Genomic DNA, 18,679 nt, shown 5'->3' with positions numbered 1-18,679 from the left:
GCATTTTTTGTTCTTCAATTGAAAAAATACCTTACAATATGTTAGCTATTTCAGTGCCAGCCTGAACTTTTCTCCTTTAATTTGTTTTTTTTAAGATTGTAAACTACTGCTCTTGAAATTATTAGTTTCTGTACTGAAGATTCTAGCAAACAGGACAAAATGGTTTGGTGCATGGGGCATTATGTTTGTGTTGTAGTAACAATGCTCTTGCTTAATTTGCTTCCTTTCAAGTTTTAAGTGTTGATAAAAAAGGTCTTGAAATGCATGTTATTTTAGCTTATATTATACAGTAAACTATTATCTCAAAGAGCATTGCTATTGGTGGATTTGCAAGAGTTGGATGGGCCCGGGGGAGGACTATAATGACAAACAATTCTCTTGGAGATAATCTTCTCACTTTGTTGATTTAAAACCAATGTATGTGGTACATTATATACAAGCCACGAGAGTGACTTTTACAAGGAAATTTCTACTGATTGACAATCTAATTTATTACAGGAGCGTTATGTTAATTGCTGGAGTGTTTTGTCTTTTAATGTTTTCCTTATGAAGGTGTATTTGACTCTTGGCATGAATCTCCAGCTGTGTGTTTCCTTGTATGATGTTTAGAAGCTTCTGGCGCAATAACTTGAGCTGGATATTTCCTTCCAGCTGTATGTTTCCTTGTTGAGTCCTCCTTGACAGATGTGATCGTGAGTGCAGGAGAGGATTGTGGCACAATATCTTCTAATGTCTTAATAAGGACCAATAGAGTTGCTAGCTGTTTAAGTTTTTATTTCCTCTATATTTTCAGTGACTACTTCAAGAGATTGCTCGATTTGACTTCACACTAGAGGAAGAGAAGGAGGTATGCAGAGAGAATCAATGGACATTTGAGGAAAAAAAAGTGAGCACATTTGTTTTTTCACGGCTTATCCTTCTCTTTTGTGCCGAGGAAAGGGGATGTTGATTCTACCTATCTAACTTTCTTAAGACAATGGTTGTTTTGCTTAAATCTTAGCCTCACTTGTTCCCATTTATATGCTTTTTTCAGTGCTTTGGCTTTATTTATTTCATTGTAGTTGATTTTTTTTTTCCTAAGTGTGATTTAGATAATTAATACCAACAAAATAAAACAAGAATTGGCCGAAAAAAGAGCAATTGATATATATTTTAAATAGTTATCACTTTCGGCAACTACGTACGTATAGTCGTCACTAATGATGTTCATATACATCATTCAGGGCCAGCTCAATGTTTTTTGGGGCCTTAGGGGAAACTTTTAAATGGGGCCTTTTTTTTTTTTTTTCAATATTTATATATTAATTAAATAATATTTATTTTAATATTTTTATTATATTTAGAGTTCTATTTTTATTAATCCTTACAACAATAAACACAACAATAAAAAAATCAAATTTTTTTTTTTTTAATGAATCAATCCAAGAACCGCATCAAATCTCTGCTAAGCATATATTCCAAAACTGAAGCACACAAAAACAAACTAACCAAAAAAAAAACCACCATAAATAATATCAAGAACACATACAAAATTATATATATATACTGTTGCAGTAACTTCCTCACTTGATTCTTTGATATACTTATGTTTTAAACAAAACTTACCAAAAATTTTGTCAAAAACCAATACAAAACCCACAAGAAAAATCAAGTATAGAAATAAACATTACAAAAGAAAATCTTTTTTTTTTTTGCATGAATCCTTACCTTTTTGATACACTTGTTTCAAACAAAACCCACAAAAAAATTTGACAAAAACTCATACAAAACTCACAAGAAAAATCAAGCACAGAAATAAACATTACCAATTTTTTTTTTTTAATTTTTTTTTTAATTTTTTTTTATGAATCATTACCTCATTGATACAAATATTTCTCTCTCTCGCCTACCCTCTCTCTCTCGCTTCATCTCTCTCCATCACATTTTGTTTTGAGTGAAATTAAGGAAAGAGAAAAAAGAAGATAAGATGGGAGGCTGTCGGTAGTGGAGAAGAAAAGAGAGAAAGAAAAAGAAAGGAAATAAAGTGGGCTGTTAGGTAGTGTTAAAATGATCTTTCAATATCAAATAATTTCAGACGCATATGTAGATAGGCTATTTTTAAGATAATGATATTTGCTTTTCTGGGTTAATTGGTCTTATTTTACCATGATCTTATTATATTGGAGCCTTATTAAATTGAAACATTTTTTAAATTACTTACTTATCATGATTAGAGATCTTAAGTTTTTATGAGAAAAAAAATTTAGGCCTAATTAAAAAAAAAAAATTATTAAAATTTTTTTTTGGGCCTTATTAATCTGGGGGTCCTAGGCGAGTGCCTCACTCGCCTAGTGGTCTAGCCGACCATGATATCATTATCATCTTGTGTGTATATAATCAATGAGGACAAAACATTGTTGCCAAAAGAATTAATATCTGTGAATTGTCGTTAATAGGATGAGACATTTTTAGCAACGATATGTAATGTTATCAGCGACAACATTTGCGGTCGCTAATGAGTTTTTTTTTTTTTCAGCGACGAGCCTAGCAACAAGCTAATAGTTATTAGTAGCAACATTAATAGGCCTTCGACCACTCTTGGTTGTCACTAAAGACCATTTTTCTTTGTAGTGAATTTACATAGCAACTCAATGCTCTTGTACGTGAGAGATTGAAGGCTTTTATACCATTTTTTTCTTTCTTTCTTTTCTTTATCTCATCATTTTCATTCTTTGAACACTTCCATCAGTACTATATGCCCATAAAGAAGAAAAAAAAAAAAAAAAAAAGGAGAAGAAGAAGAATATATTTCACAAAAAGACGCAAAAAAGGTAGAATGACATTAAGACAAAGAAGCAGACTTATAAATTATGACAGATATATACTAATGCTGTCCATTATAGAAATTCACAAGTTAAACTGATACTTCTCGTAAAAAGTCACTAGCAATTCATAAACCCTAAGCATCAGGACCTTGTGTATCTTTTAAACTTCAAAATACTAATTCTATTACATGCATTAATACATTTGCATGTACTATGTGGTGATGGCTTAAACCTCGATCTCAACATCCTATGTTATTCTTTCTATATCTCCAATGGCCTTTTAGCAAATTCACATCTCCAGTTTCTGCAATATGTGGTGATCGGCTTATAATGAGGTTCAATTCCCTTAAGTAGGCAAATAAATTTATATTTATTAAAAAAGAAAAAGAGCAGAAAGGTTGAAAAATTGTATCCTTTTGGCCCTCCCTAGGAAACTAACATGAATAGGGGACCAGGTGCTATGTAACATGATCACTAGGAAATAAGCCATGTCGGTAAAAAAAATATGTCAAAAAACCTTGACACAATTATAGAACTTGAGCACCTGTACTAGTACTCGTTAAATTGCTGAGTTTTCCTATACATATTCCACTTGGTTCTTATTCATATATATTTGAAGAAAGCTTAATTGCATCAATAATACCTAACATATTATATATAAGGTACCGTGTCTAGGGTTCCCAGATTGAAGAAAGATTAGATGATCACTTCATAGCGGTGGCAGTGATGATATGATATTGTTGCCACTGTTATCTGTTTGGATGGCTGGAACTTGTGAATAATGCGGATTATAAAACCCAAAAGGCCAGCAGCATGAGAGTTCTGGCAAAGGAGGTGGTGGATATTGCTGCAGCATGCTGCTAACATTTCCACTGATCATGATCTCATAGAGTTCTGCCATTTTTGGCACCAATAGTTGATTATCATGTGGAGTTGCTCCCAGCTGGGTGTAATTTTGAACTTGTTGACTGGGATATTCAAGTTGATGGGGTTGATCATAGCCGAGTGACCGCGTGTCATAAGAAGATGAATCTGATGGTGGTGGGATTAGAGTGGTGTGATCAAAACCTTGCAGCATTGTGATTGGAGGGGGGAGGTGTAGGTGGTGTGCTTGAGAGTTTAGGATCAAATTAGGGTTTGAATTTCCTTCCTCTGAACCAGCAGTACTAGGAAAGGTTGACAAAACAGGAACAGCATCATGGGACATGATGAGCTTCTTCTTTATGCTTGTGTTCCAAAAGTTCTTAACCTCATTATCTGTTCTTCCAGGTAGGTGCTTGGCTATCTGAGACCATCTGTTCAAAAAATTGTCAAATTAATGATTAAGTGATTAAATTTAATTACCTCTTCTTATTGGCTTAAGCTTTTAGAATAACTGATAATTTAACAAAAATGTTGCTTTTGGATGAAAAACCAGTAACCATGATAAAGGGTGGCTAAAACAATAAAGAATATATAAAAATTTACCTGTTACCAAGAATGCTATGGAGCTCAATGACTAGGGCTTCTTCTTGGGGGGAGAAGCTCCCACGTTTTAAATCTGGCCTCAGATAATTTACCCATCTTAGTCTGCAGCTCTTTCCACATCTTTGTAAACCTGCATGCATCATAATTCCAAACCAAAAGTAAAAGGAAAAAAAGGAAAAGTTGTCAGGAAATTTGGGAGATCCCTGAAGATCATCATCAATAATTAGGGTTTCAACAACCCTAAGGCTGATTCTCCCAAAGACAGCAAATTAAGGTAAGATAGAAAAGCCCAAAAAGGAAATGAACAATAACCAAATCATGAAAAAGTATGTATCATAGGGTTAAAATTAAAAACACAAAATTTCTAAGCAAATATTCTAAAAGGCCTAAAGGACAAAAGAAATATATATATATATATTGAGAGAGAGAGAGAGAGAGATCATAAGTGAGCAAGTGAATTAGTTACCAGCAAGTCTGGGAACAGAGCTCCAACTACCATGGCCGTTGGTTTTAATGTAGTTGATGAGTTTCTCATCCTCCTCTGGTGACCAGAGCCCCCTCTTAACCTTTTGCTTGTTGCAACATGAGTGATGCCCCATCTTCTTTCTCCAAAATCACTAGTGCAGCCAGCCAGCGGCGGAACAAGTTAAATTTTGGATATTATCTACAAAAACGAAAAAGAGATAGAGAAAGGGAGAATAAAAGAAAGGATGGCTGGCTAGCTCTAGCTCTAATTAGGACAGGAGTACCACTTAGAGAATTTGAAAAGTGTGACGAGAAGACAACAGAGAAATGGATAATATGTAAAGTCTTTACTTGGTGGCTGTATTAGGGTTTGTGGGAAAGAGCTAAAAGTTTCAGCATCTTCCTGTGGAAGCTGCATGGCTCATAATGGATCCTATTTCTCTGAGATGGGTGGCCGGTGAGCGTTTCACACATGTAGAATGGTGGGTCCATGTGTGCGGACTGGTCCCAATTTGGATATTTCTGGGATTATTGATCAAGCAAACTATTTTGGATGAAGTGTTTATTGTCGATACTTTACCATCAACTTCACCTTGCCTAGGCTTTTTAAAGATGGCAATGATGATTTTTTGGATGCATTTCTTATTCCTTTTTTCGAGCATGCATGGCAATAGAGAGAATTTAAGTGCAAAGAAAGCTGATCAATGGCTGTGATTGCATGAAATTGGCAATATGTTGTAGAATCATGATTGGATATTCAACTATTAACTTACCAACCTTTTGTACAATTTACGTAACTATCATATGATAGTTCCTAGTCATTGCTCACAAATGATTTGCCAAAATTCCAAGGACAGCCAAAAATATTTAGTTTTATAAGATTTTGATATAATAATGAGAGTACTTAAGTTCAATATATAAAGCGTGGTTCTGTGATGCAAATTTTTTTCTTTTAACTCTTACATATATACACGAATGTTCACACGATTGGCTTTTTCAGGTTAAAGAGTGAATTTTTAGGCTCAAAATCTCATGCAATACCTAAGGTATTACACGGGGCGCAATAGTTCTAATATGAGTTGTTCATTTAAAATAAACAACTCAAAAATTGTCACGTCATTTAAGAAAAAAAATTTATATTTGAAAAGCTCACTTTTCCGCCCACCATCGAGCTCCTATATATAGCTCCACCTTTCTTATCGTCATCTTGTCGTGCAAAGTGATTAAACCACGCTCAGTGGCCAAAGGAGGAAGTTTTGCCGCCCTTAACTAGTCTTTAGGAGCTATCAAACCAACCTGTTCTTTACCTACGGTGCCACCTCCTCGCCACCATTGAACTCCTATCCGACTACCTCCCTTATCATCATCCCATCGTGCAGGCTGTCCGAACTAACCCTAGTGGTCAAAGGGGAAAGTTCTTGCCACCCCTAATTAGCCCTTGAGTGTGGTTGAACCAACCTGTTTGGCCAGTGGGATGGTTTGGCCACCTCTAACTTGGGTGGTTCTCTTCTCACTACTGCTCGCCTATTTGCCTCTTTATGTTCGTGTTTCTTATCTCCCAATTCGTCTCCTCCTTCTTTGCCCTCTTCCTCCTTGTGTCCCCCATCCACGACTAATGAGTACCGCACGTACCAATTTTGCGCCTCCTTTGAGGCCTTCAATCTAAAATCCATTAATATATGCAACAACTACCCTGGGTTCTACGGCCACTATGACATGTTCACCTCTAACTTGTCTTTCTTTGCCTTGTTGTACAAGGTGAGGGGCTCAAAGGTGGTTGAGGATGAGGAGGAGGAGGTGAAGGAGTAGAGGCAGCTAGATGTGTGTCTGAGGTGTTCGAGGTTCAAAGGTTGAGGTTGCTAAATGGCTCCGAGGTTGGCGAGTATACAATATAGTTGACAATTGTTAGTGAGGAGCTGAAAAGGCTAGTTGGGATTGACTAAACCACCATAGGGGCCAAAGAGGATGGTTCGGCCACCCTAAAGCCTAGTTGGGATAGCCAAATTACTTAGGACGATAAGGAAGTTGACAAGATAGGAGCTCAGCGATAGCAGGGAAATGGAGGAGGAGCAAAAGGCGAGGCTACCTTGATATGAGATGTGATGTTTTCATATACAATTTTTTAAGAAGATGTTGCAATTTTTGGGTCATTAATATAAAATGAATAACTTACATTAAAGCTATTTCACACCTTATAATAACGAGATCTATTAAGTGCTAAAATATTCATATTTTTAGCCCTTAACTTACATGTTTTAATCATTTAGTTTTAGTTAATTTATGTCATTTTAGCTCCTTATTGTGTTTTCCTTGATTTTGTAGGCCATTGGAAGAAAAAGAAGCAATCTCAGAAGTTTTGGACTTAAAAAGAGCTATTTTGGAAATTGGAAGACTCTGGTAGTGCGATCAATCACAGGGGAGCTGCGATCGAGCACACTACAAGCGAGGACCACAACGCGGAAGGCACTTACGATCGAGCGCCAGCACAAAGAGGACCTGCGATCGATCGCACACGGGCTGCGATCGAGTGCACCCGTGCGTGATAGCCAAGTCAGCTGCCAGCCTTGTTATGAAAAGTGCAACTTGTAGGGTTTTGTAACTTAGTACGAACTAAGGCTCAAACCCTATGATTTTTAGGGTTTTTAGAGTATTCCTAAGGCTTATAAATAGACTATTAAGCCTCTAGAATAGATATACTTCCAAGGAGAAGAATTTGAGCTCTTCAAGTTCAAGTTTCGGGTTTATTCTTTTCCTTTCTTTTATTTTATGAAGATGTTTAACATCAAACTTATATGTAACTAATGTATTTAGTAGGGCTAAATTGAAGCCCTAGTCATGTTTAGTTAATATTCAATATTGGCGCCCTTATGATTATCATGTTGTGATATTTAACTTGATTAATTCCTGTTTCCATAAATTCCTCATATGTGTGTACCTAATCAATATATGCATGTGGTATGGACTAGTTAGTTAAACCAATTTGGATGACTGAGTCCTGGGTTAAATAAGAGTAACAAAACAAATCCACATCGGGTTCTTGGGTTAATCAACATGGGGAACTGAAAGTATACACCCATGCCTTAGGCCTCATGTGTTTGTCGATTTCCACAGAATATATGCTTTCTTAAAGAACAACTTAGTATACACCCATACCTAACTCGTTGCTTAGGGAAATTAATAGCTTAAGGAGTATAAACCCATGCCCTTAGGTTGACAAGCATTAGATATACATAACATGATCAAAACATTGGCATATCGATATATCATCTAAATATAATTAGTGGTGGATATCAAAGCCCTACCTTTTTATTATTATCAAATCAAAAACCAATCTTTGTTTTGTTTTACTTTTGGAAATTTATTTTAGACAAAATTTAGCAATACTCGTGGGAATGACTTCGTACTTGCACCCTATACTACTATGTTGACCTCTTGCACTTGCGGGTAAAACATACAATTATTTGCCTATTAATATAGGTAGATATTTGTAACAACAAGTTCTTGACGCTGTTGCCGGGGATTGCGGCGAATTTTATTTAGAATTATTTTTCTTTAGCTGTGTTATTTTAATTTTCAATTTTCAATTTTGTTTTTATCAAAAATCAAAAATATTTTCCGTTTTTTCTTAACTTTTTCTGTTTTCTGTTTCAGGTTTGCGGACTAGCATTCTGTTACTGCAATCGAGCGTCAGCCAAGTGCGATCGAGCGCATTGCGATTGAGCGTAGTTCCAGGGAGCATTTGGACCAGCAGCATTGAAGCTGCTTTGACTGAAGAAGCAATTCAATTCATGCAAGGTCGTCGATTTCAAGATTCAACCGTCATTTCACTCGATCCTAAAATTGAGCGGACAATCCGACAAAGACCTAGAGACAAAGAAGAAGAGGAAGAATTTGAGAATACAATGGATGATTTCCAAGAAAATTCACCAATAGTGCCAAGAACACTAGAGGCAAACTCTCCACCGGTGCAGAGACCAATGAAGCAGGCACTCGTCCCAACGAACCTCAATCAACCATCATGTATTGCATATCAACCGGAGGTGGAAGACAACTATTATATTTCTTCTCAAATCTTCAATGCATTGACTCATTTCAGGGGCACAGCTATTGAGGATCCTAACTTGCATCTTAAGGAGTTCTTTAATCTATGCAAGTTGCAGCACATCCAAGGCCTAACTCTAGAGAGACTCAGGTTAGTCTTCTTCCCCTTCTCTTTGAAAGATAATGCTAAATTGTGCAATAATTCTTTGCCTCCAGATTCTATCTATACTTGGGAAGAATTAGCCACCAAGTTTCTGAAGAATTTTTTCCCAGCTCAAAAGACAAGACAGCTTAAAAGGGAACTTTAGATGTTCCAACAAAGAGGTGAAGATCTCTTCTTTGAGGCATGAGATCACTTCAATTCACTGCTTATAAAGTGCTCATATCACAATATCCCTCAAGATTATCAGGTACAAATTTTCTATGAAGGTCTAGATGATACTAACAAAGGGGTGGTTGATTCAGCTTGTGGAGGAGCACTTATGGAAAAGAGTAGTGAGGAAGCAGTGGAGCTTTCTGAAACGTTAAGTGAGCATTCCCGACAATTCTGCTCTAGAGGAAGGTGAGGAGTAAAAAGCAAAGGCATGTATGAAGTGAACTTCAATGGGGGATCTCCAAATCAGATGATTGCTGTGGAAAAGAAGTTAGATATGATTGTCAAAGCCATGACTGCTAGAAAATTTCACCCCTTCAACAGGACACACAAGTCCAGGTATGTGCTATATGTTCCCATTTAGATCACACTACTGAGACATGTCCTTTATCTCCATTTGCAGAGCAAGAAGAGGTGAATTATGTGGGACAAAACAATTATCCCCACAAGAACAATCCGTACTCGAACACCTACAATCTAGGATGGTGCAACCATCCCAATTTCTCATGGAGTAACAATCAAGGACAGCAGAAGGGTTCCCAACAAGCAAGCCAACCAACTCAAGAGTAAAAGTTGAACCAACTGGAGAATATGATACACACCTTGGTGACTACACAACAGCAATTTATGACTGATCAGATACAATTCAATACAAGGGCAGATCAAGCGTTCCAAAGAACTGATCAAGCCATCCAAAGACTGGAAGTGCAATTGGGGCAAATGGCAAAAAAGCTGAATGAGAGAAAGCATGGAGAATTTCCAGCCCAAACAATACCCAATCCAAGGGGTCATCAGCAGCTGAAAGCAGTCACAGTTCTCTGAAATATCAAGGTCATAGGAACTGAAGAGCCACCTCAAGCATCTCCAGATGAAGCATCAACTTCCAAGGTAAACAAAATAGAGAAGGTAAATGCACCACCCTTCCCTCAAAGGTTAGTCAAACCAAAGAAAGAAAAGCAACTTATGGATATTTTTGAGACCTTGAGGAAAGTAGAAATCAACATTCCTTTATTAGATGCAATTAAATAGATTCCTTCATATGCTAAATTTTTAAAGGATTGTTGCACTAACAAAATGAAGTTTCAGGAGCATGAGACAGTGGCCCTAACAGAGGAGGTAAGTGTAGTTTTGTTAAGAAAATTACCACCAAAGCTAACAGATCCAGGTAGTTTTATCATTCCTTGCAAGTTAGGGGATCATCTTTTTGAGCATGCATTACTGGATCTAGGAGCAGGGGTCAATTTACTACCTTACACGGTATATGAAAAACTGGATTTGGGGGATCTTTAACCAACCTCTATTACCTTGCAATTGGCAGACACAAGCATCAAAAGACCAAGATGTATACTTGAGAATGTGTTGGTAAAGGTAGGTACATTTATTTTACCTGCTGATTTCATTGTGTTGGATGTGGAAGAATCCCCTATGCCATCACCTTTGCCTATCATCTTAGGAAGACCCTTTATGAGAACTGCTGATACTACAATAGGTGTGAAGAAGGGTACTGTAAGTATGAAGGTGAATAGTGAGACAATAGAGTTCAAAATATTTGATACAATGCAATTACCTTAAGATGATTTTAAATGTTTTGATGTTTATATGATCCAAGGTGTTAGTAAGCCAATTTTGCAGGACCCACAGAAAGATCCAATAAAGACCTCCCTCACTCACAAGTTCACAAGGCAAGACATTGGGTCAGTCTATGCAGATGTTACTGAAGACATCAGTGGAGCAAAACACCCCCTTAAAACCTTCCCACCATATTCAAGTGCCAAGAGAAAGCTGTAGCTGGATGAATGGGACAAATTGAGGTATGAAACAAATGAGGACACCAAGCTCTACAAGAAAAGACCCAAGGACTATCAGCACATAAAGCGTGTCAAGAAGGAGTCCTATGGGGGACTGAAATTGTTGACCTATAAAGAAAGTCTTGTCCGTGCACCACCAAGGGCACTTGAGCCACATTCTGTGGAGCTCAAGTGCAGCTCTTCACACTAGTAGCACTACAGCTACAAGTAGAAGCGATTGAGCGGTTCAGGAGCTCAAGCGCATCTACTTAGAACAGTGGTACTGAGGCCATTGAAGGCAGTACACTTTGCCATCTTTGTTTCCCATCATGTCAATTTCCATACTTTTCTGACATACTCGTAGTGTTCTCACTTATCTTTTGTGTTGTTATACATTTTGCGTTTTAAAAAAAAAATAATAATTCACATTCGATTACTACGATCGATTGCAACCTGTATGCGATTGAACGCTGTGATCAATTTTTGGCTTTGTACAATCTGTTAGTGCGATCGAGCGCACCTTGTGCGCGCTCGAGCACACATCACCCACATATGCACACTACTGCCACTACAAAAAAAAATTGCTATTTTCTGACGTGGCAATACATGATTTTTGCCGCGTCAGCATTTTTTGACGTGGCAAAAAATGCCACGTTAGAAAATATTTTCTGACGCCACCGTATGCCTCGAACGCGTCAATGGCGCCACGTAAAATTCTGAATCTCTAACCCAGTAGCTTCAAGCGCCAACCGGCTGCCGAAATTCCTCGACGCAGCAATATACACAAAAAAAAAAAAAAGGCCGGAATTTTGAAATTTTTCTCTCTTCTTATTTTCCCTCAACTTTTTTCCTCTTTTTATTCTTCCCTCATTTTTTTTCCCACTCTCTCTCTCTCTCTTCTCTCTCAATCTCCCTTCTCTCCACGGCAGATTGAAGAAAGCAAAAGAAGGAGAAGAAAAAGAAAAGGAGAAGAGAAGAAGAAGAGAAGCTGCAGAAAAAAAAGAAAGGGACAAGAGAAGAAGAAGAGGAAGAGGAGAAGATAAGAAGATTAGAAGAGAGAGAGAGAAAAGTGAGAGCTGGAGAAAAGAAGAGAGAGAGAGAGAGAAAATTGAGATCTCTGCATCATAGAAATGTGTTTCATGGTGCAGATCGAGAAACGCAGGTTTGCACGGTAGCGTGAGGGAGCTGTTGTGCAGAGGAATTCCAAAAAAAAAAAAAAAAAATTTAATTGAAAATTAATTTAAATTAATAAATTTTTTAATTGAAAAAAAAAATTTAGAAATTTTTTTTAGGGGAAACTTCACTTTCCCCCAATACTTTCGCGCTTTTTGTAGACACCCCCCATTGTTCAAAAACTCTCACTTACATGTATCAAAGTTTGAGTTTCGTTCACTTTGGCCCTTCCGTTAGGATTTTCTGTGAAGTCCTAACGGAAGGGGTTGCACGTGCCGCGCACATGGGAAAAAATTACTCAAAGCCCCGTTTTACCCCTGAAGTCTCTTCTTTATTTCCCTGTTTCTACACCATTTAAATCAAAATCTTCTTCTTTTTTCGTTCCACTTTTGTTCCACATTTTTCTTCTTCTTCGAGCAGGCTCGCGTTTCTTGTTCTTCTTCTTTGTGCTGACCATTTCATCATTCTGCTTGGTTATACCCATTTGATACCCATTATGGATCGAGCCAAGAGTGAAGTCAGTGAAGAGATCGACACAGGAATAGGAACCAACAATCCAATGTGCAAATGTGGGAGGAGATCACGCATCTTAACAGCATTCACACTACCGAATTTCGGTAAAAAGTTTTATACATGTGCAAATTACGTGGTAAGATTTATTTTGGCATTTTTATTCGGTTGGGGATGGTTACAGTTTTTAGCTGTGTATTTGGTGCAATTTTTTTGCTTAGTTGAAAATGTGAGCAGAGTGTTTTGCTGAAATTTGTTTGGTTTGGTTGGCTGGGTATTTGAGCGGAATTTGGTGGAATTTTTTTGCTTGGCTGGGTATTTGATTCATGAAATTGGTGAGATTTTTTTGCTTCGCTGGGTATTTGAGCTAGGGATTTGCTGCAATTTTTTTGGTTGGCTGGGTTGTTGCTGAATTTTTTTTGGTTTAGGGTAAATGAGCTGGTAATTTGGTGAAATTTTTTTGGTTGGCTGGATAAATGAGCTGGGTATTTGCTGAAATTTTTTTGGTTGGCCGAGTAAATGAGCTGGGTATTTGCTGAAATTTTTTTGGTTGGCTGGGTAAATGAGCTGGGTATTTGCTGAAATTTTTTTACTTCGCTGGGTATTTGAGCTGGGAATTTGCTGAAATTTTTTTGATTGGCTGGGTATTTGATTCATGAAATTGGTTGTGATATATTTTGATTCAAGCTAGCTGAGTATGGTTTAAGGTTTAGTTTGTTCATGAAATTGGTTGTGATATATTTTGATTCATTTTGAAACTCTAGGAAGGATTTAGAATGAAGCATTTTTGGTTGACGTTAGATACACTATTTTTGTCCAGAAATAGTGTTGGTGGCTTATGGTACATAATAGTTGTGTGAGAGATCTTATTTTTTGTTGATCTGATTGTGTAGAATGCTGACAACCGTGGATGTGGGTTTTCAAATGGGTAGATATGGATATTTGTCAACATGGTAAGCGAGTGTTTTCAAAACTGTTTGAGTGGCATGAGAATTTGAAGACTGAACGTGCGCAGCTTGGAACAACAATCTCGAATGAAATTTTGAAATGCAAGATTGAAGTTGCTGAATATAAGGCCAAAATGGAGGTTGCATCTGTTAATTTTGAAATGCAATTACAAGCCCAGAAGAACAAATTTCATGCAAAAGAGATGAAGTACCGGTTTGCCTTAGCATGTTCATTTATCATTCTTGCTGTATTGATGTTTTATCCCGTGTCTAATAGATATTCCTCAAAGTTGATGTTGCCCTGATCATGTAATGAAATGTGTAATGCAAACCCTATGATGTAATGTATTTTGTTGTGTTGTTGTCGACTTTTTTTGTGTGAGACAAGTAATTTACATAGTATTATTTTGTGCGATACAAGTAATTTACCTACTGTTGTTGTGTAAGAAAAAAAATTGACCTACTATATTGTGTAACACTTGTAAAATAGTGTAATACTTATAAAATTGTTTTGTAAAATGTTAACATCCAAAATAATTACTATAAAAGAATCCACCACATTGGCAAACAACATGAACACCAAATATTACAACCTATATGCATGTCACAAAATAATTACATAACATTCATTAACCTGTCTTCATGTCACAAAATAATTACATAACATACATTAATAATATTAGAAAGCTACCACATTGGCTAATATTGTGAAGACAAAATATTAGAATTACATCTGTCTGGCATCATGTCACAAAATAATTACATTCATTAACTCACAACCTACATCCAACTCAGAAACATTCATGGTTGCCATATTTTTTGTGTACCTCTAGGTGGAATTGTTTCACTTGGGGCCACTTGGGAGTTGGATATGTCAAAATCAGGGGGGGGGGGGGGAACCCTAAAGGTAATACCACTTACCCGTGTAAGTCCCCAAGCACATAGTGGTCCATCTCCTGGAATTTTTGGTGGTCCAGTAGGCTCACCCGTGATATCGATCACCAGCTTGCCCTTGCGATTAGGGTCCCTAACACTACCAGCGTCTACCCTCAAATCACCAGCAGCTCTTGATCTTGTGGCTAACCCCAACAATCTCCTCCTGGTTCTAACTGCAGGATCCAGCTGTAGATTTTAAAGAAAATAATATATTAGATAATAAATTCAAAATCAGACACAACAAAGTCTTTATTAACACCTTTAATAAATTCAAAATCAGCACATACACTAAATAATAAGGCTTACATTGGATTGGCTATTACGAAGTTCAGTTGGGGCACGAGTTTGGGATGTGTGAAGCTGAGTTGGAGCAGTTGGTTGTGCATGTGGTTGGGGAGTAGTATGAACAACCTACATATTTTTGTAAAAATAATGTCACATGGCTGGCACCATCCTCTTCCTTCTCCAACTTGGCCATTATTTTTGGCCCTAAACTACCCTCCTCTATTGCAGCAATCAACTCTCTTTTCCTTACATACCTCCTCATTAATTTATTCCTAATCCCTTCCAACATTGACAGCATTGTCAATTGACGGTACTTCAAGATTCATGAGTTGAAACACTTAGCACAGTTTTTGTGTACCAGGTCAGACTTGGCCATGGTGTTGAACCATCCCCTACAACAAGTACTGGGATCAATCTTTGCCAAGTAATCATAAGCAAGCTCACTTACTTTCTTCATCTTTTTCATCGCATAATGGAAATCTGTCTGGGTATAAGATGATGCAGCAGTCCAAAGCATGTCCTTTAGCAATATCCCCTTGTGACTGGCACTTCTGAAATTGGCATACAGGTGTCTCACACATATACGGTGCTCAGCTATGGGACAAACCTGTTCGAGGCTTGGTACTAGGCCCTGCATATATGGTAAGATAAAATATGTCAGACATTATTCATACAAGTAAGTTAAATGTTAGACATTATGCACACAAGTATGTTTACCTTTTGTCGATCAGATATAAAAGTCCACCCTTGTGCTGGTGCTGGGCCAAGATCAGATAGAAGTGCCTTCAAGAACCAAGTCCAACTGTCCTTAGTCTCTGCTTCTACAATCGCAATGGACAGTGGATACATACTATTGTTCGCATCCCTCCCAACAGCAGCCATTAACTGGCCCTTGTACCTACTCTTCAGGAAGCATGCATCTACACCTATCACAGGTCTACACCTTTGTAAGAAACCTGGCTTCATTGCTGCGAACGATACATATAACCTCTGAAACCTACATGGGACCTCGAGCATTGGTCTCTCAACCATAAGAATTAAATAGCTGCCCACATTGGTCTTCCTAACCATTGCACAGTAGTCCCATAACCGATCGTATTGCTCATCCAACATCCCATAAATTTTTTGTTACGCCTTCTTCCTTGCCCTATACAATGAGCTAACATGGGCATCTACATTCCACTTAGCTTTGACCTGCTTCTGCAAAACGTCTATAGGAAGGGTTTGGCTAGTTTCTAAATGAGTCCATGCACCATTCAACTATCCAAGCTGAATTAATCATGTGATTCTTGTATCTTCTAGTGCATGAGTGTCTTGGATACATTGACACCAACAGAAATGTGGACTCATCTCTTAACTTCTTCCCATAAACCCTGTACTTACATTTCTTGTCTTTACAACGAGCTATAACCTTTTTGGTTTCATTTATTGGGAACTCTAAGTCCTTGCCCTTCAAAATATTTGCTTGCTTCACCGCTTTTCTAAACTGCACCGCATCACCAAACACATGACCTATTTGCAACATTGGATTTTGCATCTCTTCTTTGGTAAATGGAATTCTTTTGGTGACATCACGACGACTTGATGTTTCTTCATTGTCACTATCACTGGGAGCAGACGACCTAAGTATGTCACTAGGACAAAAATCTTCACTATCATCTTCATCATCATCCTCCCCTATTTCTTCGACATGTCCATCCCCAGCTTCCTCACCATCCTCTTCCTCACCCCCATTTACCTCACCCCTAAACCCTGCTTCATCATCAACAACACCCGAACCCCCCACCCTTTCTGACTCTACATGTTCCTCCCCATCTGAGTCATCAGCATCAGTATCTACACTAAGAACCTCATCCCAGAAAGCATCCTTCTTGTATACAACAGTCCTCTCATATTCTTCATCCTCTTCTACATTGTCATTTACCACATTTACATCAACAGCATCAAACGAAACCAAATACAACTCAGCTAGCCCAAGCCCTAAATGGTGTGAAACCATTTCATTTACATCATGATCAGATGATATCAGCCTTAATCCTTCATCTAAAGACCTATCAGGTATCTTGTAGTGAATGAGGTCACCAGACCTATACCCATAATCCTTACATATTTCCTCGATATCTAAGAAAGACATCTTATGTACATCATAAACCGAATGATTATGAACAAACCCACCCACATACGTACACCTATTTGCCCTATTGAAAGAACCATTGTAATGGACCTCAAACAGCAATATGTCACTAGCCATTATGCGGCCTGCCACATTGAGACAGGATGCAAAAAGCATTAAACAAAATGCAACAAATATTTACAGAACAGAAAAAAGGATGCAACAAAATACAACATTGAGTGACCCTAAGTATGCAGTGAGTGTAATGCCCAAGATAATTATTAAGTTTGTTATTAATAATTTCATAGTAATCTAAATTAATTAATGAGATAAAACATGTGATGATTTAGAATAATAGATATAATAAAATGGGATTAACGGTATTAGGATAATAATTCCTAGTGTGGTAAATAATTATATGTATGAGTAAATTGTAGTTGAAATAAATAGTAGGGGTAAATCTTGCAATTCTAAATAGCTGGGGCATTAAAATAGAAATAGAATCTTATCCTATGCCACATGTCAAATTTTCATTGGCCATTGGAGATACCTTATCTTCTTGGTTTTAAAAGAAAAATGCAAAAAATAATAATAATATAAGTTTTTTTTGGTGGGCCCCCTGCAGCAGCCCATTTTTCCCCCCATCTTTTCCTTCTTTCCTCCTTTCTTTCTTTCTCCCTCACCCCTCATTCACGCACACACACAGCAGCCCCCATTTTTTCCATTTTCCCTCACTCTTTCTCCTTCCACAAACCCACACACATGACCTAGATTGGGAGAGAAAAAGCTGCAGATTGAGAGAGAGAGAGAGAGAGAGAGAGAGGGGTACTGCTGGTTGGGAGAAAGAAAGAGAAAGAAGAAGAAAGAAGAAAAAGAAAAGAAAAGGAAAGTGACGAATTTGAAGGGGGTTTCGGCTAGGGGTGCTTGAGAGGTAAAATCTTTAGTCTTTCCTTGTAATTTTCGTGTTACCCATGAGATTAGAAGCTAGAAATTGTGTAGATTTGTGAGGCTTTGATTTGGGTCCGAAAATTAGGGTTGTTGAGAGGAATTTTGGGGATTTTGTTATATTATTAAAATCTTTAGTTTCTCTTTAAGGTTTTGTTCTACCCATTGGATTCCAAGCTTGAAATCACAATGATTTGGAGGATTTTTAATTAGGCTCGAAAATTGGAGAAATTTGATAAGAAAACCTAATTCATAAAATTAATGTGGGGCTTGTATATGTAGTAGATTGCTATGCATTATTCAAGTTTTGGGTTATTTAATTTATGGGTTGAAACTCTAATTTTACTTATTGGTAAAATATGGGCATAAACCCTAATTTTATATAGATTGTATTAATTTGGGGTTTTAGGTGTGTGAACACTAAGAATGTTGTTTGAATGGGTTAATTATATTTAAAGTGTTAATTAATCCTAGATTTCCATGGGTTCCATGAAAATTGATAATTATAGGATTAAGTGTAATGCTTAACCTAGAGTGTATGTATATGCCTCAAGATTTAGTGATTTAACATATTACGATGTAGAATCATAGTTCAATGTAACTAAGTTATTAGATAATTAATGCATTAGCGTATATATATGTATTAAATGTAAGTAGAGGATTTTAAGGGCTTTAGTTGAATAGATTTGGGATGACCTATAGAATGTGATACTTGTGGTGCTCAAGTATCTTTATATAGAGTATGAGTTGTTAAGCTAAGAATAGAGCTTAATTATGTGTTTATGTTGTAAATGCTTAGGTGTATCGCGGTTGAGTCAAGAGTTCACCGAAGG

At 37.2% G+C, this 18,679-nt stretch overlaps 1 protein-coding gene and 1 long non-coding RNA gene across 2 annotated transcripts in view; one reads left to right on the top strand and one right to left on the bottom strand.

The window, feature by feature from the left end:
• Positions 1-3,513: 3,513 nt before the first annotated feature.
• LOC132187979 (transcription factor MYB26-like) lies at positions 3,514-4,870 on the bottom strand. Its single transcript, XM_059602399.1, has 3 exons — positions 4,738-4,870; positions 4,272-4,401; positions 3,514-4,099 (listed from the first exon to the last, which is right to left on the bottom strand). Exons 1-3 carry the CDS (start codon positions 4,868-4,870, stop codon positions 3,514-3,516), a joined length of 849 nt encoding a protein of 282 aa, XP_059458382.1.
• Positions 4,871-17,636: 12,766 nt separating this feature from the next.
• Positions 17,637-18,679, top strand: part of LOC132188619 (uncharacterized) — a 2,286-nt gene continuing 1,243 nt past the window's right edge. Inside the window, exon 1 of the long non-coding RNA XR_009440901.1 lies at positions 17,637-17,832. This is a non-coding gene — a long non-coding RNA (uncharacterized LOC132188619). The remainder of the gene's footprint in view (positions 17,833-18,679) is intronic.

This window comes from Corylus avellana, chromosome ca7, assembly GCF_901000735.1.
Source record: "Corylus avellana chromosome ca7, CavTom2PMs-1.0".
Classification (NCBI taxonomy): Eukaryota; Viridiplantae; Streptophyta; class Magnoliopsida; order Fagales; family Betulaceae; genus Corylus; species Corylus avellana.
This window is presented reverse-complemented; position numbering and strand designations above follow the sequence as displayed.

Coding starts and splice junctions, on each gene's coding strand:
- LOC132187979 (XM_059602399.1), bottom strand. CDS start 4,870: ATGGGGCATCACTCATGTTGCAACAAGCAAAAGGTTAAGAGGGGGCTC. Junction 4,402..4,737: donor CTCTGTTCCCAGACTTGCTG/GTAACTAATTCA, acceptor TGATGCATGCAG/GTTTACAAAGATGTGGAAAG. Junction 4,100..4,271: donor CATAGCATTCTTGGTAACAG/GTAAATTTTTAT, acceptor TTTTTTGAACAG/ATGGTCTCAGATAGCCAAGC.